This window comes from Dipodomys spectabilis, unplaced genomic scaffold (assembly GCF_019054845.1).
Source record: "Dipodomys spectabilis isolate Male_0828 unplaced genomic scaffold, ASM1905484v1 ptg000039l, whole genome shotgun sequence".
Lineage (NCBI taxonomy): Eukaryota > Metazoa > Chordata > Mammalia > Rodentia > Heteromyidae > Dipodomys > Dipodomys spectabilis.
This window is the reverse complement of record NW_024870716.1, coordinates 4,065,424-4,092,563: the sequence shown is the minus strand read 5'-3', so window position 1 is coordinate 4,092,563 and position 27,140 is coordinate 4,065,424. Positions and strand designations below refer to the sequence as shown.

At 41.6% G+C, this 27,140-nt stretch overlaps 1 protein-coding gene across 2 annotated transcripts in view; it reads left to right on the top strand.

Annotated features, from left to right (window-relative positions):
- The window catches only part of Ano6 (anoctamin 6), a 175,154-nt gene that overhangs the window by 92,972 nt on the left and 55,042 nt on the right, over nt 1–27,140 (top strand). For both annotated transcript variants that reach the window (XM_042677691.1, XM_042677692.1), the window contains 4 exons: nt 8,404–8,532; nt 24,553–24,618; nt 25,939–26,226; nt 26,642–26,755. In XM_042677691.1, the coding sequence (XP_042533625.1) occupies nt 8,404–8,532; nt 24,553–24,618; nt 25,939–26,226; nt 26,642–26,755 (597 nt within the window). The remainder of the gene's footprint in view (nt 1–8,403; nt 8,533–24,552; nt 24,619–25,938; nt 26,227–26,641; nt 26,756–27,140) is intronic.

The following is a 27,140-nucleotide window of genomic DNA, read 5'->3' as shown; positions in this document are numbered from 1 at the left end:
AGCACATTGGAGGTGATCTTACATCTGTCTTCTGAGGAAAAAGGATTACAGCCTGCATCAATCAAGTTTGGCAATAATACCCATGCTAGCCTGGTGCTGGTGGCCTACACCTGTAATCCTAGCTACCAAGAAGCTGAGCTCTAAAGATTATGGTTCAAAGTAAGCTCGGGCAGGAAAATCCATTAGACTTTTATCTCCAATGAAGTTCCAAAAAAGGCAAAAGTAGAGTTACGGCTCAAGTGGGTAGAGTGTCAACTTTGAACAAAAACAGGCTCAGGAACAATACGCGGGACCTGAGTTCAAGCCTCAGGACTTGCTTCAAAAAAAAAAAAATAGTCAACTGAACTGTTGAAAGCTAAAAATAATTCAGGGAAACTCTGAGGCTAGAAATTGAAACCTGTGTCAGATGAAGAAATCTTAGAAACCTTTAGACAGCTGTCAGACTTGTGTCAGTAGCAGAATGACAGATTGTCACCTAAGGTCTATGTGAATATACAGAAACCTCATAAAGAGCTTAAGATGTAGTACCTTGGTTACATGCTCAGCTACAGTTGTGTTCTTTAGCTCACAGTCTGAAACACACAGTCACAAAACTCTTCTGTCCATTTTCAGGTAAGAGCCACCAGCTCTAAGATTAGCTCTGCATAACATCTCAAGGACATAACCTGGGGCCTGGAGAAAAGAGCAGTTGTTCACAACTTTGGACTTAAAGTAGAAGCTACCATCACAATACCATGTTCCAGGCAATTGAAATATTTTTCATGAAGAGGAACAGGGTAGAGGGGAGCTGGGGAACCACATGGTTCTGAAGTGAAGCAACAAATACTGTTTCTGGAAACAAAGGATCTTAAAAATCAAGCTGTAGATAGGATATTGTCCAAGGCCATTAAATCATGAAGAATCATGTTCTGTGTGTGTGTGTGTGTGTGTGTGTGTGTGTGTGTGTGTGTGTGTGTGTGTGTGTGAGAGAGAGAGAGAGAGAGAGAGAGAGACTAGGATTCAGATTCTTGATTTATATTTTGATGCTCTACCAACTGAGCCCTATCTCCAAACCCCCTAGTTTTAATTTTTTTTTGATCTTCAAGGTCATTTCAAAGTTCTGTCTTTATTTCATCTATCCTAATTCAGAAACTTTAAGAATATTAAGATCATATGAAAATCACTTCCTTGCATGGACAAGAGCGAAATATTTAATAACAATTTTGCTGGAGGCAATGTGCTTTCCTTCACCCTTATCCCGTGTGTATCTCTGTGAGAAACGTGATGTTTTAATAATAGAATTCCAGGGTTTATTTTAATATAGAGAAATAGACAAAACCCATCTACCAGATTAGGAGCCACTGCTATATAACTGCTCCCTGTGTGAATAGCAGCAATGTGAGGACATTTTCATGATATGGTTGGATATTTATAAGCAACTACATCTGTATCATATGAGAAATAACTAAAAATAACTAATTCGGCTATTTGGGAGCTAGTTGTAGTCGTTTATCAATGTAAAATAGCATTGCATTTTTTTTTTTAAAGAAAGGGTACATCAGATTTAACTAGCAAGTTAAATCGAATAAGCAGTAGGTTCTAAGTCAAGGGAAATGTATGAGCCAAAATACATAACTGGTATGTGGTAGGCATACAGGTGGCATGTAATCTGTGAAAGAAGTCAGTGGGGTAATGACCTAAAACACTTCGAACCTTAGAACCTAAAACCTTAGAAACACTACAGTTAAACCTCCACAGAAAGATAATGTGTCAATACTGCTGAACTTATTGCTGGCTGACAAGTCCCTGAAACCCCTCTCACATTTCCTTTAGGGACTTATTTGGTAGAAGTGAATTCTTCCTATCCTGCTTTCCATTCCTCTGACGCCTCTTCTAATGGTGTCTTAGCCAGCAACAACACCACAGTCAACCATGGGGACAGCTCAGTCTATTTCTGCACTTAGGTTGTTGCATGCACAATTTATAAATGAACATGACCCTCTCCTAACCTTTAGCTCCATATCTTGAGTATTTATCATTAAAAAGGCATTGGTGCCCTTAACTTCTCAGTCTTTCTTTAGCTGCAAGGGTCCCAAACTGAACCTCATGGAATCCTGTAAGTCTTCTCTATATTGCCCTCTGCTCACCCACCCATCCCTGGGAAGCCTGTAGGGTCTCCTCAGAAAAACTCAAGACAGGCTACTGCAAAGTGAGTAAATAATCACATAGTTTGGTTAGGTCAAGGCTCTCCATTGGAACTATTCAGCAAAGCAGTGATTCCTTTGGGCACTGATGTTTACACTCCCTAGTTAAAAGGTATAAATTACCTAACTGAGGTGTCCTCATGCCTGTAATCCCAGCCATTTGGGAGGCTGAGTTTAGTTAGGTGGATCATTTTGAGACAAGCCCAGGCAAAAAAGTTCCTGAGACCTCATCTCAATAAATACAAAATTCTATATGGCTATACATACCTGTTAACTGTGAGTCCTGGGACAGGCTGGGTATAAATGCAAGAACCTTATTTGAATGATAACAGAGGCAAAAAATGATTGGAGGCACAGCTCAAGCAGTAGAGAGCCTGCCTAGCAAGCAAGAGGCTCTAAGTGCAAGTCCCAATACCATATCTCCCCCCTCCAAACACCCCAAAATGCCAACCAACACAGTATGAAATTCTGACTGATTTTGGAAAGATTTGACAAATATTCATGTGGTGAAGGTGGTCCAGGCAGCCTTACTCTGCTGGTGGATGTGTTGATTTTGCATCTCTTGTAATCATTATTTAGCAGCCTATACATCAGAAGCTTTTGAAAAGCCAAGGCACTTAAGATCTGCTTCCAGAATTTGGCCTAATGAAACAGCAATTGAACATGCGCACACATACATACGTACAAGGGCAATCATCGCAGTGGTGTTTATGAAAGCGGAAAATTGGAAGCCGCTTCTGAGTTTCTCAGTAGAGGAACTGTTTAGCTAAATTATATTGCAGCTATTAAACATGATGATGCAGATTATGTAAAGCTCGAAAATGTCTATGATAGATGTTTATGAAACAGTTCGTATGGTATGGTACCATTTTGGTTTGTGTGTGTGTGTGCATGTGTGTGTGTAAGGCTATGTGAGCCTGTACTCCAAAATAGTAGCTCATCTCTGGAAGGTACTTACTTTGTCCTGAATGTAATTTTATTTTTCCAGTTGCGAGGCTCGAACTCAGGGCCTGGTCTGTGTCCCTGAACTTTTTTGCTCAAGGCTAGCACTCTAGCACCTTGAGCCACAACTTTACTGATTTTTTTTTTTTTTTTTTTGTGGTTAATTGGAGATAAGAATCTCAGACTGAGAGAAGGGACTGGGAAGGTAGTTCAGAGGTAGAGCGCTTGCCTTGCATGCATGAGGCCCTGGGTTTGATTCCTCAGCACCACATAAGAAGAAAAAGCCGGAAGTGGTGCTGTGGCTCAAGTGGTAGAGTGCTAGCCCTGAGCTGAAGAGCTGAGGGACAGCGCCCAGGCCCAGAGTTCAGGCCCCATGACTTACCACCCCTCCCCCCCCAAAAAAACAAAAAAACCAAACTCATAGACTTTCCTACCTGGATTGGCTTTAAACCACGATCCTTAGATCTCAGCCTCCTGAGTAGGTAGAATTATAGGCATGAGCTATCACTACCTGGCTAAATATAAATCTTATCAGAAAAAAATATAAAAGGTCTTTGTAGCCTAAGGAAAAAAAAATTAATCAGGCCTCAATGACTCGTATTAGTACTTCTAGCTCCTCAGGAGTCTGAGATTTGAGGATCAAGGATCGAAGTCAGCCTGGGAAGGAAAGTCTATGAGAAGTTTATCTTCAATTAACCACCCAAAGCTGGAAATGATGGTGTTTTTTTTTTCATAGCAATCGGATCAAAATCAAAAGAATAAAGGGCAACCAACTTTCTTTGATTTCTGCAGTGTTTTTTTTTTTTTTTTTTTTATTGTAAAGCTACTATACAGAGGGTTACAGTTACATGAGTGAAGTTATGAGTACACTTCCTCTTGAACATTGTTACCCCCTCCATTGTTTTCCCCCTACCATCCCCTCCCTCCCTCCCTTCCCCGAGGTTCTTTTTTTTTTTTTGATTGTGATTAAATGATTACATAATTTCAAAGTCACAAGTTCATTCTAACTTCCCTGGAGCAAATTGTCTACCACAGTCTGTAATATATAACAGTGTTCACATGTTATATACCATATTTGTAATCAGCAGCATGGGGATATTTAGTAGTGGTTCAACCAGATGTCTGCAGTGTTTTTGCAGGAAAAGGAGATTCACTTATTATTTATACCTCATGTCTACCGAAACTGTGCCATAATTAGGCAAAACAGGAATATATGTCTTTGCTAACTTCATGGATTGCAGATAAAAATCCAACTCCATATTTTATGAGAGCTAAATATTTACATAGAGGGTTTTGCTTCTAAACTTGTCTCCCCTAGAAGTTTTTATGTAAGTCAATTCAGGATTTACTGAAAAAAATAGAAGGTCTGATGTTTTCAGTTTTGTTCTCTTTTCTGACTAGTTTGGTTTTTCTCCTGGTATTCTGCTTGGCATTGATGATTTGGACTTCTAGTCTTGATTTCTTTTTTTTTTTATTATTGTGAAAATACCATACAGAGGGGTTACAATTACATGGGCAAGGTAATGAGTACATTTCTTATCAAGCATTGTTGCCTCCTCCTTTGTTTCCCCTTCCCATCTGCCCCCCCATGCCAAAGTTGTAAAGTTCGTTTTTCGACATAACTTCTTGTACATCTCATTGTTGCAATGGGTCCTTATTTAAACAATTTGTTTTTTCCCTTCCTCTCCACAAATTATACCAACATCCAGTACAGTGAAAACAGGGATTATACTGTGGGGACATACAAAGCAACAATGTTAGAAACAATAGCAAGAAAGAAAAAAACATTTGAGTTAGTCTTGATTTCTATTTGTGTGTGTGTGTGTGTGTGTGTGTGTGTGTGTGTGCGTGCGTGCGTGCTCACGCGCGCGCATGTGCTGGTACTTGAATCTGGGCTTTGTCCCTCAAAGATAGCTCTACTTCTGGATTTTGGGTGCTTAATTGTTGCTTAGAATCTCAGGGACTTTCCTGCCCAGTTAGCTTTGAACCATAATCCTCAGATAACAGCCTCCTGACTAGCTGGGATTTACATCATGAGCCATTAGTGTCTAACAATGTGTTTTTGTTCTTCAGTGAGTCATTGTCTTTAGACCAGCACTTTTGTTGTTGTTTTTGTTTTGCTTTTTTCACATATGCTTTCCAGCCCAGTGGAGAGCTTCCTCCATCTTCCCGCCTGCCTGATAGGATGGCTTCTGCCAAGGAAAGGGAAAGCTGGTTTTCACAGCAGTAGAAGGCTGGCACCCTCACCCCGGCCACCGCTTCCTCCCAGGACCATATCCAAATATGGCTTCTTGCTTCCCAGGACTCGCTCTTGCCAGCTCATTGGTTCTTGGCACACACAGAAGGCATACTAGCATGCTGGGAGCTTAGCTGCCAGACTGCGCGTCTCCACTCCCCTCAGTGCAATGCGTGGGACTGTGTGCACATGTTCTCATGCCAGTCTCCATGCTTCAAACTTCATTCTGGTATGCTCTTGCTGGACTCCACTGAAGTCTGAGAAAACATGTGTTTGTTTTTTGGGTATACTTTTCAGACACCTGTGATCACCACCAAGCTTTCCTGACTGTCCTACCCTACCTTTTGCTCTCCTGAGACTTTATTTCATTCTCTCATTTCTACATAGTTTTCTTCTAGCAGTTGTCCTGGGTGTCACCAACCGTAAATTATTAGTTCAAAAGACAGGCACTGGTGGCTCATGCCTGTAATCCTAGTTACTCAGGAGGCTGAGATTGAGTATCATGATTTGAAGCCAGCTGGGGCAGGAAAGAGGGAAGTCCATGAGACTCCTTTTTTTTTTTATTGTGAAAATACTGTACAGAGGGGTTACAATTACATGGGCAAGATAATGAGTAGATTTCTTATCAAGCATTATAGCCTCCTCCTTTGTTTCCCCTTCCCATCCCTTGCCATCCTCCCCCCGCCACCCCCCACCCAAACCTTTCCATTTCCTAACAAATGGGGCAATGTCATTCTTTCTGATGAGACTCTTATCTCCAATAATATACTCAGAAAAAGCCAGAAATGGCTTTGTGGGGCTGTGGCTCAAATTGGTAGGGTGATCGCCTTGAGCACACAGAGGCTCAGGGACAGTGCCCAGGCCCGGAGTTTAAGACCCAGGACTAACATAAAAGAAAAAGAAAAGAAAAAGTGAAGCTTGGCCTCAGTGGCTAGACACCTGGCTATTCAGAAGATCAAGATCTGAAGATTGAGGTTTGAAACCAGTGATGTTCATGAGACTCTTATCTCCAATTAATTTGCCAAAAGCCAGAGGTGGAGCTATGGCTTCAGAACTTAAGAGTGCCAGCCTAGAGCAGAAGAAGCTAAGGGGTAGCGCCTAAGGCTGGAGCTCAAGCCCCAGTAAGGGCAGCATAAATGAAAAAGTATCTAATAGAACTCGGTCGCTGAAAGGAAAAAGGACTTAGCATGCCTCTAAAGTATTAAAGTACTCTTTTGCTCAAGGCTAATGCTCTGCCATAACTCCACTTCTGGCTTTTTTGCTGGTTCATTGGAGATCAAATTCTCTCACGGACTTTTCTGCCTGGCTTTGAACCTTGATCCTCAGATCTCATTCTCCTGAAGAGTTAGGATTACAGGTATGAGCCACCGGTGCCCAGCATAGTAAGTACTTTTAAGAGAAACGTATTACTTTTCAATAACTGAAATCGGAAATGAGAGAACTGAATAATGGCCTCAGTCTCAGACCTTGATGTGTCTTTTACTCCAGGTTCTCAAGGCAGAGGGAGGCAGCACACTGTGCTTGAGACTGGGGTAAGGCCAAGGGTCCCTTTGCAGGTGGCACGAGCACCCTGCTTGGTGGGTGACAAGCCTCCCCGCACCCTAGGATGGGGAGACAGGAAAGAAATAATAAGTATCAGCATGATAAGTTTTGCAAGAAATCCATCTCAGCTAAAGTGTGAGGAAAAGGAGGAAGTGGTGGAGTGGTGGTAAAATGGGGTGTTTTTTTTCCTTTTTCCAATTGACACTGAATACAGAAGAGAATCACATTTAATGAGCAGAATGTGCAAACTGTTTTGTCAAAAAATTAGAGTGCATTCCTCTATCGTTTTCTTAGTATTTTTTATTTAGTTGGGCAAAAGCCCTTCAATTCAGTTTTCTCAATCCATTTTTAATGAGAAAAAAGGAGGTGTGTGTGTGTGTATGTGTGTGTGTGTGTGTGTGTGTGTGTGCACGCGCACTCACACACACGCAATCATTTCCAGTACTGAAGATTGAAATCAGAGTCTGGATGCTGTCCCTTAGCTTCTTTGATCAAGGCTAGTACTCTACCACTTGATCCACAGTGCCATTTCTGGCCTTTTGGTTATGAATTGGAGATAAGAGTCATAAACTTTCTTGCCCTTGCTGGCTTTGTGCCATAGTCTTCAGATCTCAGCCTCCTGAATATCTAGGATTAAAGATGTGACCCAAAAGTGCCTAGTGATTGTTGGTACTTTTCAAAACACTTCTTCAGTTTATTTGCTATTGGTGAGGGGACATTGGGGATTTAAGAAAAAGCAGTATGTCTTTTGGATATGTGGGAACTTTTTTTTTTTTACATTTGTTTATGGTTATAAAATAGTTCTTTCTCTAGAGAAAGTGGTAGGGTCTAGAGGGAAGTAATTGAAAAATGATTTAAAACTTAAAAAAATAATATATAGGAAAGGTGAGATTCTCATCAAATGCATCTGGTTTCTGTTTTCTTGCTAAATAAACTTCTCATGTCACTGTGCTCATATCCAAACATGACACCCCTTTAGCTGTTGGAGTCGGAAATAACTCCGGAATGATGGATGAATGTGTTCTGTGCACAATGCCGATACATCCCCAGACACCATAAGATAAGGCAGAACTGCTTGATTCAAAGACACTTCACCAAGAACACCTTGTGCTTGAAAAGGCCTTGCAGCATCATCAAGCATCCAATTAGGAACCTATCTTGCTTTCTCGATGATCACATCCTTGTGGTTCTTGAAACTAGAGACTACTTCTGAAGCTATGTGCTGCTGGTGCCTGCCTAGAATCGTAGCTACACTGAGAATTGAGGTTTGAAGCCAGCCCAGGCAGAAAAGTTCATGAGACTCGTATCTAACCACCAAAGAGCTGGAAATACAGTTGTGGCTCCAGTGCTGGAGCATCAGTCTTGACTGGACAAAGCTAAAGGACAGTGCTTGGGCCCTAAGTTCAAGCCCCAGTACTTGTTTCCCAAAAGAGGGGAAAAAACCCAAATTGTCAAGTTTCTAAAGGCATATCTCACAATTTGTTTTCTTATTCCCTACAGGAAGAATTTAATGGAAAAGCAGACTCTCTCTTTTTTAATGATGGACAGCGAAGAATTGACTTCGTCTTGGTGTATGAAGAAGAAGGTAGAAAGGAGAAACATAAAAAGGGTACAAATGAAAAACAAAAGGTAAGAGCCTTTTTTCTATTTCCACTTTCTTCTAGTAACCATTTTCTTCTAGTAATAACCTGTGTTATTATTTAAGTAGTAACATGAAGCTGATGTTAGACTATCACATACTAAAACATGTTGATTATATTTTTTTCTACTCCTGTTACCTCAAGACATGTTAACTGCAATTTCAGAAAAGAAACTTTGCAATGAAAACTTCTTCAGGCTCTTCCTTGCTTTTATAGTTAAAGTAGGGTCTCATAAGAGAGTCACATCAAAGTGTACCTGGCTATTTGCACTGAGGTGGGGAAGGAAGCTAATTAATAATGATTGACAGATGTCTGCTGGCATGCCCTGTGTTCTCACTCAGGGGTTATAGGTGCACTGGCATGTATTTGCTGATTTCAGTCTCATCATAGCATCATCTGAGTTCTGTTACCACATCATTGACAAATGACAGCCGACTTGTAGCGTGGGTCAACGGATTGCCCAAGCATATGGATGCAAAATCTAGCCCTGCTTCCAATATCTGCTTATTGTTGGTATTGCTCTGTTTTTTAGTGATGGTACTAAGGCTTGAACTCAGGACCTCAAACTCCTGCTTGGCTTTTTTTCACTGACGGTTGGCTACCACTTGAGCCACATTTTTTGTTTGTTTGTTTTTTTGGTCGTTAATTGGAAATAAGACTCACAGACTTTCCTGCCTGGGTCTGGCTTCTGACTATGATCCTCAGATCTCAGTCTCCTGAGTAGCCAGAATTGCAGGAATGAGTCTGGCTCTCCATTGTCTGTCTTAAACCCAGAATTTGTGCTCTCGACCTCTTAGATTCTGTGCTGCCTCCTTCCTTTTCATTCATTTCCACTCATAGTGCTTGTAACTCTTTCCTTTTTTAAAATTCTTGGATGAGGGGCTGGGCTGGGAAGGTGGCTCAGTGGTAGAGTGCTTGCTTTGCATGCATGAGGCCCTGGGTTCGATTCCTCAGCACCACATGAGCAGAAAAAAAAAATGGAAGTGGCGCTGTGGCTCAAGTGGTAGAGCGCTAGCCTTGAGCTAAAGAGCTCAGGGACGGCGCCTAGGCCCAGAGTTCAGGACCCACAACCGACCAAAAATAAATAAATAAAATTCTTGGATGAAAACAGAGCCAATCTTTATCTTGAGATGGTAAAACAGCAGGCCAGATGTCTTATCAACTGCCTGGAACTCCTACACCCAAACTGCTTTAAATCCAAACAGGACAAAAAAAGAGTGTGTGTTACATTGGCAGTGTTAGTTTTACACTACCCTGGAAATCATTCTCTCATTATTTTTCTCAAATATGTGCGATGGTACGTACAATTGTCCCTCCCTGCATTACTTCCTGAAATTCATACCAATCTCATTATTATTGTTAATTTTTAAGTAGTTGTACAGAGAAGTCTCAATTCAGCATGTCAGTTTATAAGTACAACACATCTTTTTTTTTTTTTTTTTTTTTTGCCAGTTGTGGGGCCTCAACTCTGGGCCTGGGGGCTGTCCCTCAGCTCTTCAGCTCAAGGTTAGCACTCTACCACTTGAGCTACAGCGCCACTTCTGGCTCTTTTTTTTCCTGCTTATGTGGTGCTGAGGAATCGAACCCAGGGCCTCAGGCATGCAAGGCAAGCACTCTACCACTGAGCCACCTTCCCAGCCCCAGTACAACACATCTTGATCAGGGTCACCCCTTCATCTGTTGATTTCTGCCTCTTCTTTCAAGCCAAGTGATGCATACTTTTTCTAAAATGAAAGCAATCAGTATTATTTTATCTGCATGTATAAATTTGGAATGGATTAAGCCTGGAGTTGAATATTTTCGTGTTGCTATTGAATGAGCTCCAACTCTTGGAAGCTGCTGTTCCACTTCTCTTTCTGCCACCGTACTATTTGGGCGTAAGTCTGATTATGTCAAACAAGTCCTCCCATGACAATGGCTTAACAATAAGCATGCACTTTGTCACTCCTGCAAAAGTCAAAGGTGACTGGGCTCTAGTGGCTCATGCCTATAATCCTAATTACTCAGACTTGAGATCTAAAGACCACAGTTTGAAGCCAGCCTAGGCAGGAAAGTGTGAGTCTCTTATCTCCAATTAACTACCAAAAGAACAGAATTGGAGCTGTGGCTCAAGAGGTAAAGTGCTAGCCTTCTGCAAAAATAAACAACTTAGAGACAACACCCAGCCCCGAGTTCCAACCTCCAAATAAAAACAGCACAAAATGAAAACAAAAAGTCAGAGATGGCACCGCTGTTTGGTTGAGACTTTGCTCTGTGCAGGATGGGAATGCAGGCTGACACAGAGGCTGGTCATAGTGAACAAATAGTTCTGGGGCCATTGGGCCCTGGCATTAGGAGTAGAGATGTTGGGAGGGAGGTGGTACTTCCTCACAACTTAGGTCTGCAAGAAACCACCTCACTGCTACTCACTTCTCACCCATCAGAACTTAGCAGGGTGCCAAGCCTGACTTCCGGCAGCAGGACAGCTGCTAACTGGCCGGCGACCTATGCAGATTTCCTTATTCATTTCCCATGTCTTCTGTTTGTTTTTCACATTTTTACAGCACTAGAATCAGAGTGCATCTTCCAAATGCTATATCATAAGCTAACTGGCTGGGTTTTTTTGTTTCTTTTTGTACAATACTGGGTCTTGAAATCAGGGCCTCGGTGCTGTCCCTTAATTTATCTGCTCAAGGCTGGTGTTGTATCCCTTGAGTCCCACATCTCCACTATGGCTTTTTGTCAGTTAATTGGAGATAAGAATCTTACAGACTTTGCTGCTTGGGCTGGCTTTGAACTGTGATCTTTGGATCTCAGCCTCCTGAGTAGCTAGGATTACAGGCATGAGCCACTGACACCTGGCTTGAATTTTTCCTTATTGACACGTGAATTATTATCATGTACTCATCAGGAAAATGCATTGTGGTTAAGATTAAGTAAAATAGCAAACACATATACATTTTGCATGAATCTTCAGCACATACTAAATAGTGTGTTAACACTCTTTTTATCTCTCTCTGTCTCTCATGGGGTTTGAACTCAAGGACCTTGTACTTTTCCTTGGCTTACTTGCTCATGGCTAGTACTCTACTCCATTTGCTAATTAATTGGAAATATTCTCTTGGGCTTTTCTGCCTAGGCTGGCTCTGAGCTGAGGTCCTTCAGATCTTAGCCTCGTAAGTAGTGAGGATTTCAGGCATGGGCCCCCAGTGCCTAGCTGCCTTTCTCTTTTTTTATTTGCTGTTTTCTTAACAATGATCTGGGATGAAAAGGCATGCCGTTCCTGTATTATACAATTTTATCACTGGGAGCAGAATGACTTAAAGTAACTTACTTTCCTGTGGACACTAAGGTCTATTCTGTGCATTCATAGCTAACCATCATCAAATATTCATCAGCCTTCCATCTGTCTGTAGAGCAGGATTGAAGCTATATAAGGTAAGTTAAACAGACCTGATCCATTAAACTATAAAGGAAACAGTTCTGATTATAGACAAGAGCCTTACTGCCAGGGCAAAGGGTCCTAGAGCTGACTCGTTACATTATTAATAACTTTTGCTTTTGCTTTAGATGGAAACGTAGATCCTAGGGTAACTCTTATAAAATCAGGAGGAACAAGATCGCCCTTACTTTTGGCAATCCTGGAACTCCTGGACTGATGGAACTTGATGTTGGGTTTTATAAATTAGACCTTCAAGTCTTTGTGTTTGTATAGAATCCCATTTTTATGAACTGGAAAAACATTTTCAAGTTGGATCATACTTATTGAGGATTTAGGATGGTACCAAAAGAAGGCAATTTCCAAAACCCTGTTTCTTTTAAGAAGAAAGTAGATTGTGTAAGTCATATTGATTTCCTAAAGCAATGCTGTGGTTGACTGCCAGGCTTCATGAAAAGCAACGTTACCCATGTTTTAGGGCTCCAGAAAGATAAGAGACAGGCTGACAAAGGGCAAAAACACAAGCAGAGCCTTAACAGACCATGTCATCTTGTGATCAAACGAGAAGATGCTGTCCTCACCAAGCCTCCAAATGGCCAACCTTCCTGTAACCTTGTTCCTTCACACTGCTTGAAGCCATTCCAGAAACTCTATGCCTGCCTCCAAAAACAACTGTATAATGGCTTATATATTCCCATTTTAGTTGTAGAGGATTTGAAGTTTTAGCAAGCATTAGACGAGGCTCAGCCCCAAATCAATTTGGATTTTTTTTTTTCTGGTCACAAGGAAACTAAGCTCAAAATAATGCTTAAGAGCTAAAAGGAGATAGTCATTTTGACTTTTGCTGGTCACTGTAATCCTAGCTACTCAGGAGTGAGATCTGAGGATCTTGGTTCAAAGCCAGCCTAGGCAAAGATGGGAACTATAGAAAATGAGAATGCCGTGAGATTGATGTATTTACCACAGTAGTCCAGGAATTAGCATCTTGAGGCTCATTTTAGGAGAGTTGGGAAGGAGATCTCAGTCCCCAGTGATGGATGGATTGGAGGCATCAGCCCAGATAACTTGGTGCGTGTTCTCTGTTTTGTTTTAGGGTAAAATCAGCTCTAAATCTTTAATAATTCATACTCAAAAGCTCTTCTTTTTTTTTCTTAACATTGTTGTTGTTTCCCTTGCTTTTCCATCTTTCTTGGTGTTGCTAAGATTAGAGGTTAAAAGAAATAAATTGGGATCAGCAGTTTCAAATTAGAGCAACAAAATGTGTTGCTGGTATAAGCATGTTTGGTTTTATTTTTGAATACGTGGCACAAAAACAAGGAATCCAAGTCTTGGCTGCTGGCTTCCAAAATGGGAAATATCCTTAGGCTCCAACCTTAAAAAACACACACACAGAAAAGACAGCAAAATACAGGAAAGTAAAACTGATTATTCCACATGAGCTCATAGAAGGCTTTATCAACATGTTCACAAAGACAGAAAAAGGAGAAAACCCTTCTCCTGACCATTCCTTTTGTTTGTTTGTTTGGTTGGTTTTGGTTTTGTGGTGATACCAGGGCTGGAGTAAATTCAAGACCTTGCATTCTTGCTCAGCTTTCTTGCTCTAGGTTGGTGCTCCATGGCTTAAGTCAAACCTCCAGTCTAGCATATCTTGCTGCTTAATTGGTGATGGAGTCTCATTGGCTCTTCTACTTTGGCTGGCTTTGAACCAAGATTCTCAGATCTCAGCCCCTTTAAGTAGCTAGGATTACAGTTGTGAACCACCGGCACTCAGCTCTATAATTGTTCCTCTTGAGGTCTAGCCTTACATTTGAATGAAAAGGCCATCATTTGCCCTGGTATTCAAAGCCAGCTTTGTCTCACCCTTTCTCTGGTCATCTATAAAAGGTATAGGGTTGGTAAAATATCATCTAGAAAACATTATGAGGTAGTTGAGGCTTGCCAGGATTAATCATGAAGGATTAGCTACGTGTGGGCCCTGTCCATGTGTATTCATACATGTGTCCACAGAAAACACAGGTCCTAGAATATTTGTCTAATGAGAAGACTTATCTGAGCTGCTTGTTAAAAACAATTACCACTGGGTGCTAGTTGGCACTAGCTACTCAGGAAGCTGAGATCTGAGGATCACGGTTCAAAGCCAGGCCAGGCAAGAAGCTCAAGACTCTTATCTCCTATTAACTACCAGAAAACTGCAAGTGGAGCTGTGGCTCAAGTCAAGTAGTAGAGCACTAGCCTTATGTGAAAGAGCTCAAGGACAGTGCTCAGGCTCTAAGTTCAAGCACAATGCCAAACCAAGAAAACAGAAAACAGATTGTCCCAGCCTGATCCTTTTTCTACTGAATTGTATTTCTCCGTGAACGGAGTCCAAGACTACATTTAGATTACCTTTCCAGGTTATGAGAAGCAGATAAGTTTGGAAAATACTTTGTAAAAATATTTTCAGTGGGTTGCTGGTGGCTCAAGCCTGAAATCCTGGCTATACAGAAGGCTGAGAGCTAAAGATCAGGGCTTGAAGCCAGTCCAGGCAAGAAAGTTCACGAGACTCTTTTTTTTTTTTTTTCTTTTTTAATTTTTTATTTATTTTTATTGTAAAAATACTGTACAAAGGGGTTACAATTACATGGGCAAGATAATGAGTACATTTCTTTTTTTTTTTTATTTTATTTTATTTTATTTGAGAACATACTGTACAGAGGGGTTACAATTACATGGGCAGGATAATGCGTACATTTCTTACCAAGCATTGCAGCCTCCTCCTTTGTTTACCCTTCACCTCCCTTCCCAGCCTCCCCCCTCCCCCCCCACCCAATCATACCCCCCTCCCCCCCCCCACACACCGACATTGTAAAGCTGGTTTTGACATGACATTTTGTACTTCTCATTGTTGCAACAGGTCCACCTGAATCCTTAAATGACTTGTTTGTCCCCGTCTCCTCCACATGTTATACTGACATCAAATATAGTGAAAGCGGGGGTTACACTGTGGGGGAGGGACATACAAAGCAACAAAGAAATAATCTTATAAATGCGTTAGAAACACATGCATGAAAGAAACAAAAACATTAAAATACATATTTGAGGGTTCGTTTTCCTAACATCACATTATCTGATTTTTTCCGCTTGACTCATACCTATACTAGATATTGCAAATAAGGGAAACCATGGGACCTATGTTTCTTTGGGCCTGGCTTACTTCACTTAATATAATTTTTTCCAAGCCTTTCCATTTCCTAACAAATGGGGCAATGTCATTCTTTCTGATGGAGGCATAGAATTCCATTGTGTATATATACCACATTTTCTTGATCCATTCATCTACTGAGGGGCATCTGGGTTGGTTCCATATCTTAGCTATGGTAAATAATGCTGCAATAAACATAGTTGTGCTGGTAGCTTTAGTGTGGTCTTGTTTGTAAACATTAGGGTAAATGCCCAAAAGTGGGATTGCTGGGTCATAGGGGAGCTCTATGTGAAGTCTTTTGAGGAACCTCCATACTGCTTTCCAAAGTGGTTGAACAAGTTTACATTCCCACCAACAATGAAGTAAGGTTCCTTTCTGTCCACATCCCCTCCAGCATCTGTTGTTGTTAGAGTTCTTGATTTTTGCTGTTCTAACTGGAGTGAGGTGATATCTCAATGTTGTTTTGATTTGCATTTCTTTTATGGCTAGGGATGTTGAGTTCACGAGACTCTTATCTACAGTTAGTGAGCAAAAGGATGGTAGTGGGATATGGCTCAAGTGATAGAACACCAGCCTTGAAATAAAAATCCAAGTGAGTACATGGCGCCCTGAGTTCACACCCCAGTACCAGCACTAAAAATACATAGATATAGATATTTAACATATATATATATAAATAAATGTATATATTTAATATCTTCATCTATGTTCATGTTAATCTTAAATGATTTATACTACTTTGTCATCATAGTAAATACACCATGAGTTTACTTCTTAGTCATTGCAATCTTTTCTTGTTTGTGTGACTCTGTGCGTGTGTGCGTGTGAGTTTGCATGCGTGCACGCATGAGCGCAAACTTGCATCAGTTCTGGGGCTTGAACTCATGGCCTAGGTGCTGCTCTGTTCTTAAGCTTTTTTGCTCAAGGACTAGCACTCTACCACAGCTCCACTTCTGGCTTTTTCCTGGTTAATTGGAGATAAGAGTCTCAGAGACTTTCCAGCCCAGGCTGGCTTTGAACCTTTATCCTCAGATCTTAGCCTCCTAAGTAGTTAGGATTATCGGCAGAAGTCACCAGCTCCCAGCCAACGGTTGCTTTTAAACACTGCCAACGCTGGGACCATGAAGGAAGGAAACTCCAGGGAACAGTGCTTACTCTGGTGTTACTGCAGTGTAAATAGCAGGTGAAGCCTGGCCAACAGTGACTTTATTAGGCAGAATGACATACACAATGTCTAAGATGCATAGAGACAGGAAGCTTCCTTAATCATGCCGGTGAGTTCTTAGTGTTTCTGATTGCTTTAGTCTTCTTTGACAGTTTTATTAGTGTCTCAAGAGAGGTATAAATAAAACTCCAGTTTCTGGAAGATGCTCCCTCATTCGTACCCTTGGTCCATTTGAGCCCTCAATGCAATCCACCCCCAGCAGTAATAGAATCCTGTTTATTTTTAGTGATGTACCTAGGTCTTCAGTGATGAACAGGCTCTTTAGCTTTCCTAGATTTCGAGTAGGCTTATAAAAAAAAAGTGGGATATAATTACAATGCAGATGAATTTGCTCCCCTAGAGATACAGGAATTTACAGCATGGTTTAATTTATGACTAAGCTTTTAATTTCTTTTTAAGACCTAGTAAGTCTAGTCATTTTTTTTTCTGATATTGCCTACAAATCATAGGCCATGGTATAGACTGAAGTTTTTTTTTTTTTTTTTTTTAAATGTATGCTTGCCAACAATGCCCTTAGGTAATTTTTGGTTACAGATTGTGTGGGTTCCAGTATTTATTCCACAGATATTTATTGAGCAGTGGCTGTGTCAGCCAATATGCAATATTAATTATCTTCCCTTTTTAACATGGAAGGCAGCTTTACACTAATTTTTCACCTGTCAAGAAGAGTTACTTGTGCCAGTGTCAAAAGATGAGTTCCTATTAAAGGGATTTAAGCAGTCTTTTCTTACAGAAGCAGTCCATCTCTGCTGGGTGCCTGTTGGATAAATAGACCACATATGCTAATTTACTTCAGCTTCCTGACATACCAAGGAAACTGGTCCTATTCATTTTTCTTAGTTTTCCACTGGTTCTTTGTGAACAGGCATGCTAAGACAAGAAGAACTGGCCTATTAAAGCAACACCAAGGTGATATACATTCACATGTTTAATAAGCAAATAGAAATGCTTTATCCTTGATTTAACTGCTTGTATGTTTACACTTCATAGTGAAAGGCGAGACTATAAACTAACTTCCAAGGTCTCCCAGTTATCTCAAGAGAAATCAGGTGAACATGTCAGGAGTTCTTTGTAAAGACCTAAATAGGAACTGAAAGGAGATAAATTAGTACAATTTTTCTGGAGGGTCATACAGCTATTCATATTAAAGAATTTACAACCAAAATACACTGTTTGATTGCACGGTTTTATTTCCAATGTTGTATCCCGGGGAAGTAATAAAAAATACATGAAGATTGTTTTACAAGGATTTTCAACACAGTGAAGAATTAGAAACGATCTCAATATCCAGTTATTGGAAGCGGGTTAAATAAAACCCAGTGCGTCTTCCTGAGTGGCTATTCCCAAAGCCCCTCAGATGGGGCTGAGGGAAGGTTTTGTGATATGTTCTGAATATGTGATGGTCACATAGGCTGGGCATGCTCACCAGTGATCTCCCTTATTACACACAGCAATGGGACAAAAGAGCAGAGACACCTAGCTGTCAGATCCTCTGGGGGTGAAAAGAGTATGTGTTCATCAGCTATCTTAAGGAGTCGTTCAAGGACCAGGCCACATGGCATGGAAGCATCCAGAAAGGGGAATGCTGGAGTGACTCAGAGTTAGGATCCCTTTCCCAGAGTTCCCGGTACATGAGGTCAGGCATTTGGTGGGATCAGAAGTCACTGGGTGCATAGTCTGGAAACAGAGCAGTTATAAATGCCTATTTTATCAGATGTTTGGTTTTCAGAAGGAGTCAGTGGCTCACATCTGTGGCTCACGCCTGTAATCCTAGCTATTCAGGAGGCTGAGATCTGAGACTCAAAGTCAGAAACACCCTGGGCAAAAAAGCCTTTGAGATGAGATTCTTATCTCCAAAATCACACACACACACACACACACACACACACATACACACACACACACACACACACACACACACACACACACACACACACACACGGAAGTGGTAAAGCATCTACCTTCAGCAAGAAAGCTAGGGAACAGTACCCAGGTTCTTAGTTCAAGCCCCAGTACCGGGACACACAGACAAAAATCTAGGGAGGAAAACTAAGGACGAGGGAGTTCAATTGCTGTAATGCAGGACTTGAGACTCCTTTAATCCATTCTTGCATAATAGATTGCTATTGCTCCATATTGCACTTTGTTTATTCAGCCATTTATGGCATGCTTTTTTATAGGCCTTATCTGAATACTTATGATATCAAGATTAAAGACCAGTATCTCTGGAGGCAGAGATGGTCATTGAAGAGCAGTTAGGACAATGGAATGGGGTATGTGTGTGTGTGTGTGTGTATACATGTATACACATATACACGTATACACATATATGTTGGTTTTTTGTTTTTTGTTTTTTTCTGTGCTGGAGGCTTGAACTCAGGCCTGGGTGCTGTCCCTGTGATTTTCTTCTCAAGGCTAGTGCTCTACCATTTTGAGCCACAGCTTAGCTTCCAGTTTTCTGGCAGTTAATTGGAGGTGAGAATTTCACAGACTTTCCTGCTCTGGCTGGCTTCGAGCCATAATCTTCGGATCTCAGCCTTCTGAGTAGCTAGGATTATAGGCATGTACCACTAAATGCTTGGCTTTTCCTTACTGTTCTCAAAGGAAGAAGGTCTACAAGAGCTAAATCCATTGGGCCTGAGCCATCACACCCTAACTGTGAACTCCCTCCTTTCTAGAAGATTCCAGAGATAGAGGCACAGGTCATTCTGTGGCGGATGAGTGAGGTGATCAAAGCTGCCGGGTGTCAGCCTTAAGGAGGGTCATTCCCCTGGAAGGCACCTCTGTCATTCCTTCTTGGAGCACTGTGTCCTCAGTGACAGGGCTTCTAGGCTAATGGGGTTTTCTCTAGTTTGTATCTACTCTCAATCAGGATTCTTGCTTGGAAATAACAAAACTTAGCTGTATCTTGTGCTCACAGACACCTTGGAAAGGTTACATAAATAAGTCAGTATGGCGACAGAGCAGCCAATGGACTAGGTAGAAGCAGATCCTCACATCTTGGGGGTGACACAGTATGAGAGGAAAAGATGGTGGTTGTCTTGGACACAGGCTAACCATTGGCATCAGTGACCAGCCCTACCTGTCTTCTTTCACAGCTTCTGTGGTCTTTGGAACTGGCCTTTGCTCCCATCCATCCATCCAAGCCAAGAGGCCAGGAAGCTCATGCTAGTAGTGGAGCTTCACTGAACACTAGGAAAAGGAGAGTGTATGTTTTGTTGTATTGCAAGACTTGGGCTTGAACGGAGGCCTTAAGCACTTAAGCACTGTCTCTTAGCTTTTTTTTTTTAAACTCCAGGCTGGTACTCTACCACTGGAGCCACAGTTTCACTTCTGGCTTTTTGGTGGTTCATTGGAGATAAAAATCTCATGGAGTTTCCAGCTTGGGCTGGCTTTGAACTTTCATCCTCAGATCTCAGTCTCCTGAGTAGCTAGGATTACCGATGTAAGTCACCAGTGCCCAATGAGAGTGTGCATTACCTGCTCTAGTGAATGTAGAGTTTGATGTAGGTTGAAATGTTGAGCAGTCATAAAGAACAGAAAGTATCCATTATAATGCCACAGAACACAGATACATATTTCATCTAATATTAGGAGAAAGTAGTGAGTAATTGGGCACTGGGTTTCTCTATAGATCCTTTTTTGTTTTGTTTTGTTTGCTTTTATGCTGGTACTGGGTCTTGAACTGAATCTCCATTTCTCTCTTGTTTGGCTACTGCTCAAGTCTTGTGCTTTACCACCTGAGCCACACCTCCACGTTCATGTTTGCTGGTTAATTGGAGATAGTCTCACAGATTGGTTTGCTGAGGTTGGTTTTGTACTGTGATCCTTAGTTCTCAGCCTATTGAGTAGGTGGAATTAGAGGTATGAGCCACGAGCTTTGTAGATCCTTTATAGCAGACTGTTGTACGTTCTTTGAGTCTTCAGCACTTGAAGGTTTCCTAGAACATAGCAGGGCCTCAGGAAATGTTTATAGGATGAATTTATAACTGCTTATGGTTATTTTGTTTTGTGTTAGTGCTGTTCCAGGGCTTGAACTCGGGGCCTGGGTACTGTCCTTCAAGCTTTTTTACTCACTCAAGGCTGGTGCTCTACTACTTGAGCCATAGTTCCACTTTTGGATTTTTTGGTGATTAATGGGAGATAAGAGCCTCATAGACTTTTCCTGCCTCGAATCTCAATCCTCAGATCATAGTCTCCTGAGAGGCTAGGATTACAGGCATGAGCCACCAGTGCTAGGTATTAGAACTGCTGGTTGAGTTGAGTAGCTTCTCCTCATCTTTGAGAGATCGATCCCAAGACGCCCAGTGAATGCCTACTTGTAGCCCCAAACTCTACACATAGTATGTTTATTCTCTGTGCATGCCTACACATACTTAACGTGTTCTCCGCCTTACCAAAACATGTGTCACATTCTGTAAGTTTTTCTGCTTGAGGTGTGACAGCAGAGCCAGCGTGCATTTCTTTTCTCCTTCACAATGTCACAGAAGATCCCTTCTTCCCGTGTATCTTAGCAACTGCAGCATATACTACTTTTCTGGTTATCAAGTTAAGAGCTTCCATTTTTTTTTACTTAGACGCTGTACTGTATGACATCCACATTGCTCACGTCACTGCTCCTGCACTTGGGTGTCATGAAGTAAAATAACGGTTACCTGAACACACTTCATCCAACTCAGCAAGTTGATTGCTGAGTACCTCACAAGCAGTAACCAACCATGTGTGCGTGTTCAGCCACAGGGATGATAGATTATATCACACTACTAGGAAAGGAGCAGAATTTAAAACCTACTTAAATTTTTTTTTAATTGTTATTATAAAGCTGATGTACAGAAGGGTCACAGTTAGGTAATGAGTACATTTCTTTTTGGACAATGTCACCCCTTCCCTTGCTCTCTCCTAGTTTTTCCCTCCTAGATAGTTCATTTTCCACATAGTGTCTAGTGAGTACCATTGCTGCATTTGTTCACCCTTTGTCCCTCTATTTCTGGGTCTTCCTCCTTTCCCTCCCAAAGACAGATAAATGAACAAACCAGAGAAAAAGAAAACAAGACAGTAACAAAGAAAAAAACTCCTGTTTCCAGTTTTTGCAGTTCATTTTGATAAATATTATTTTATGTGATCAGATGCATCACGCCTTTGTGTTCCTCTTGTAAGAGTGTCGTCCTCTGGGCTGGGAAGGTGGCTCAGTGGTAGAGCACTTGCCTTGCATGCCCGAGGCCCTGAGTTCGATTCCTCAGCACCACATAAGCAAAAAGAAAAAAGCCGGAAGTGGCGCTGTGGCTCAAGTGGTAGAGCGCTAGCCTTGAGCTGAAGAGCTGAGGGACAATGCTCAGGCCCAGAGTTCAGGCCACAACTGGACCCCAAAAAAAAAAAAGAGTGTCGTCCTCTGGTCTCACTGTGTGTGAATGCCTAGAGTCTTGTATACTTTATTTTATCCCATGATATTTTAGATCTATCTTCCACATATGGGAGAAAACATGCCTTGTTTGTCTCTTTGAGCTTGGCTCACCTCATTTAAAATGGTTTGTTCTAGGTCTAGCCGGTCCCCTGTAAATGACATAATATTCTTTCTAATGGCTGTGTAAAATTCCATCGTGTATAGGTACTGCATTTTGGATTCACTCATCTATTGTGGGCATCTGGGCTGCTTGGCTATTGTGACTAGTGTGGCAATAAACATGGATGTGCAGGTGTCCTTATCTCTTGGCTCATGATGTACAAGGTAGATGCTCTTTAGTGGTATCAATATTTAGTTTTTTGTTTTGTTTGTCAGTCGTAGGGCTTAAACTCGGCCTGGGCACTGTCTCTGAGCTCTTCAGCTCAAGGCTAGCACTCTGCCACTTGAGCCACAGCCCCACTTCTGGTTTTCTTATTGGAGATAAGTCTCATGGACTTTCTTGCCTGGGCTGGCTTTGAACCATGATCCTCAGATCTCACCCTCCTGAGTAGCTAGAATTACAGGCATGAGCCACCAGAGCCCAGCTCCATGTTTAGTTTTTTAAGGAACTTCCAGACTGCTGTTGAAAGTTATTGTGCTAGGTTAATACCTCCTTTAAAAAGCAGCTGGGCCAGGTGCCCATGGCTCACACCTATGATCTTAGCTACTCAAGAGGCTGAGATCTGAGGATCATAGTTCAAAGCCTGCCCAGGCAGGAAAGTCTATCAGACCCTTACCTCCAATTAACCAACAAGAACCCAGAAGTGGAGCTGTGACTCAAGAGGTAGAGCTCTAACCTTGGGCAAAAATGCTCAGGGACAGCCCCAGAAAACACCCCCCCCCCACACACACACACACGACAGCCCCAGAACACACACACACCCTCCTTCCCTCCCTCTCTCTCCCTCTGCCTCTCCCTCTTTTTCCCTCTCTCCTTCTTTCCTTCTTTCTCCCTCTCTCTCTCACACACATTCACATATACATATATTTAGCTGGGTGCCAGTAACTTCTGCCTATAATCCCAGCTACTCAGGAGACTTTCCAGCATAGAAAGAAAAGTCTTTGAAACTCTTCTCCAGTTAACCACTGAAAAGCTGGAAGTGGCGTTTAAGTGGTAGGGCTCGTGCTTTGAGCAAAAGAAGCTCAGGGACAGTGCCCAGGCCCAAAGTTAAACCTCAGAACCATCACAAAAACAAAAAGCAACAACAACAAAATAAAACCAAAAAAATCCCCAAAACAAAGGAGGCCAAAATCTCCTTCAACCATATTTAAAGAGACATTGGGGATGGGGAAACACTCATGGGAGCAGAGTAGGAAAGTGACACACAAAGCCGTGTGCTCTCTCTTCCAGCTCAGCATGTCCAGGCCCATGGGTTTGTCTCTGTTAAGGCAGGTAGTTTTAGCATTTGCTGGCTTTTTTCCGAGTTACTCTGATCTGTGCTCAAAGTGTAGCAAGCAGCTCAAAGTGTAGCAAGCAGTTACTTGTGTTGCCTCTGGAAAACTCTTAGCACAGTATCTGGCATCTTATTAGAACCATACTACATCCTCTAAAGCCGTAGTTTTGTGTCTGACTCCTCTTCTAAGGAGTTTTTTTGCCTCAGGGCCTGGCTTCTTCCCCATACACCTCATAGCATCCTGTATCACTGTTACAGCGCTGTCCACATTGTGGCTCAGTCCTCCTCTGTCCCTTTCCCGTGGATTCAGCATGAGGGGTGTTCCCTAAGAAAAGCGGCCTGACTGACTTTTTCCTATCCTGTCACTATTGGAGTCATTATTCAAACACCATCCCAGAATCCTTTGCAGTTGTGTGCAGTACAAGCATTGGGTCCAGTTTATCAACTGTCAGTGGAAATGGGAATTCTAGTGTAGTTGAAACCCTGTCCTCATGGGAATGGAACAAGGAAGCTAGTGAGTGTTCTCTGCTTAGTGGATGCACTACCTGAAGCACAGAGGTTTTACTTCTCTTTCATGTGCCATGGAGTTGTTGATGGAGCCAGAATGAAAATGAAACCTAAGCAGTCTTATTTTTGAGTTTGTGCCCTTAACTGCTATGGTGACATTTTCGTTATTTTGTCTCACAGAGGAACATTTTTAATGATAAAGCATTTTCCAGCCTAGTTCAGCGGCTCACGCCTGTACTCTTCGCTACTCAAGAGTTTGAGATTTGAGGATCGAGGTAAAGCCAGAAGCAGAGGGCATGTCTTCAGTGATAGAGTACCAAGTAGAAGCAAAAAACAGCTGAGTGAACCTTTACACTGTCCTTTGGCTTCTTCCCTCAAGGCTGGCACTCTACCAGTGAGCCTCTGTTCCACCTCTGGCTAGCTTTGTTGGTGGTTAATTGGAGATAAGAGACTCATGGTATTTCCTCATAGCTTCAAACCGCCACCCTCAGATGATTTCAGCCTCCTGAGTAGGATTACAGGTGTGAACCACTGGCACCGGCCTGTCCCGTAGGAGCCAAAAAAGACTTGGGGATTTTGCCAAAGCCAGAAACTTTTCTATACTGCCAATGTTTCCAAATGCCATCACGCAACTGGGAGCTCTCCTGAGAGCTCAGGGCTTCTAGAACAGAGCCAGCACTCCCAGGTCATCAACAATATTGCTGCTTCTGTTCCATTGTGAGCATATGTATCTTTCTCATCAGGTCCAAACCAGTATGCTTGTATTATTTATGTATTTTTGTTTTCTTAAAGGCCTTTTCTGCCAAACTAAAAGACTTACATATATTCTAATATCTCTTGACAGAGAAAAAGACAAGCATATGAATCTAATCTCATCTGTCATGGCCTGCAGCTAGAAGCAACCAGATCGGTAAGTGTTGGTCCCTTTGCAATCCTCCTTTGAACATTGTTTTGGGGGAACTAGCAAGTTACTTGGGATTCAGAAAACAGTGGATGGAGAGGAGACTCAATCAGCATCTGTGCTGTGTAGAATGTGTTACTTTATCTGATCAAAGCCAACAGATGCTTTTTTTTTTATAGCCAAAGAGTTTACTAATTAATGCACTATCTGGTTAATTTTTTTCCTTTAAAATTTTTCAAAGTATTTTCTTTCCTATACACAAATTAGTTCATGGTAAAAATTAGAAAATAGAAGAAATAAGGAAAACTTAAAATCATCTGAACCTTAAGTGCATACAAATAACCTTGTAGCCCTTCTATGTTTTATATCTTTAGGAAGAGATAAAGACATAGTTAAGTCTATATTTATACATAAAGATACATCTTTGTATCTTTATCTCTTTTTATATCGTTAGGTATAAACATAATCCCTTCACAAAGGGGAATTATTTTATATCTTTATCTTTTTTATATCTTTAGATATATGCCTTTTCCGTTCAGAAAGATCAAATTGGTATCACAGTTTTCTAATTTTCTATTTTCACATAATATATAGTAAATGTCCCTTTATATCAATAAATAAAATTCTTTGACATTTTAATGGCCACAGAACACAATGAGTAGATATTCAATAAATTAAGCAGTCTGATTTAGGTTGAGAAAATTAAAAATTTTTCATTAGTGTAGCATTGCCATGAATATTCTAGTGTTGTTATTTTAAGTCACTAATTTGAAAGATGTGATGGACAAATTAACAAATTTAATTTTCTCATTTAAAATATTAGATAATGAAAGAACTGCGATCATTTGAATTACTGTCTTAGTAGTTCAAACTAAGAAATTCTCTTAAAAAAATTTAGGATGTTTTTCAGATCTGATGTAGCCTCACTATTACTGGTATCTTTCTGCATGAGTTTGATTCTTTCTCTTTTTATGCTAGTAACTGGGGCTTAAAACTCAGTGCCTGGGCCCTGTCTCTTAGCTTTTTCACTGAAAACTGGTGCTCTACCAATTGAACCTCAGCTCTACTGCCAGCTTTTTACTGGTTTATTGGAGATAAGAGTCTCATGGATTTTCCTGCTTGGTGTGGGTTCAAATTGTGATCCTCAGAACTCAGCCTCTTGAGCAACTAGGATTACATGCATGAGCCATTAAGCAGCTTATGTTTTTATTGGTTTTGTTGATGGTGGTGGTTTTTCAAAAAACTGCCTGCACATAAAACAATCAGTTGGAAAATTGAGGACAAGGTAGGTTTGTTTCTCTGATTTGTTTGTTTATTCTTTCAACATAGGTTTCAGATGACAAGCTTATATTCGTAAAAGTACATGCACCTTGGGACGTGTTGTGTACATACGCCGAGATAATGCACATCAAGTTACCTCTGAAACCCAATGACCTGAAAATCCGCTCCTCGGCCTTCGGCACCCTCAACTGGTTCACCAAAGTCCTCAGAGTGGACGAAAGTGTCATCAAGCCAGAGCAAGAATTCTTCACCGCCCCCTTCGAGAAGAACCGGCTCAACGATTTCTACATTCTTGATAAAGATTCTTTCTTCAATCCAGCCACTAGGAGCCGCATTGTAAGTTTAAATAAAAGTTAGTTTTATTATGGGGTGATTTAGACCCTCTTTTGGAATGGTTAGATGGTTTTATTTTTTAAATCTATAAAGGGTGTGTGTGTGTGTGTGTGTGTGCACGTGCACGCACGTGCACACGCGCGCACATGTGTACATGGATGCACAGGTGCATGCTGGGGCTTGAACTCAGGACCTAACCCCTCACATTGCCTTTCCTGCTCAAGGCAGGAACTCTCCCACTTGAGCCAGGCCTCTACTTTCCAACTTATTACTGGTCAATTGGCAGATTTGTCTGCCCAGGTTGGCTTTGAACCATGATCCTCAGATCTCAGCAAGAATTGTTTTTAATGCCTACCAATGACCATTCTACAGTGACGTTGAATTCTGTATAACCCCATACTCTTAATTTTCAATCTAGGTTTACTTCATCCTCTCCCGGGTCACCTATCAAGTGGTGAATAATGTCAACAAGTTTGGGATTAACAGACTTGTCAGCTCTGGGATCTACAAGGCTGCCTTCCCCCTCCATGATGTAAGTCCAGAGGCCTGGGGCTGGGAAGGTGGCTCAGTGGTAGAGCGCTTGCCTCGCATGCATGAGGCCCTGGGTTTGATTCCTCAGGACCACATAAGCAGAAAAAGTTGGAAGTGGTGCTGTGGCTCAAGTGGTAGAGCGCTAGCCTTGAGCTGAAGAGCTGAGGGACAGCGCCCAGGCCCAGAGTTCAAGCCCCACAATGGGCAAAAAACAAAAACAAAAAACCAAATGAAGAGGCCTGGTGCTGACCAGGGGAGAGGCCAACCAGTGACTGGCTTTCTTGACCTCCTGTCTCTCCCTCACTATTAAAAGATACTGAAAGATTACAGGCTCCTGAGGGTCATAAAGAACCCAATCTTCTTCAGTAATGAGACCTATGCCAGTA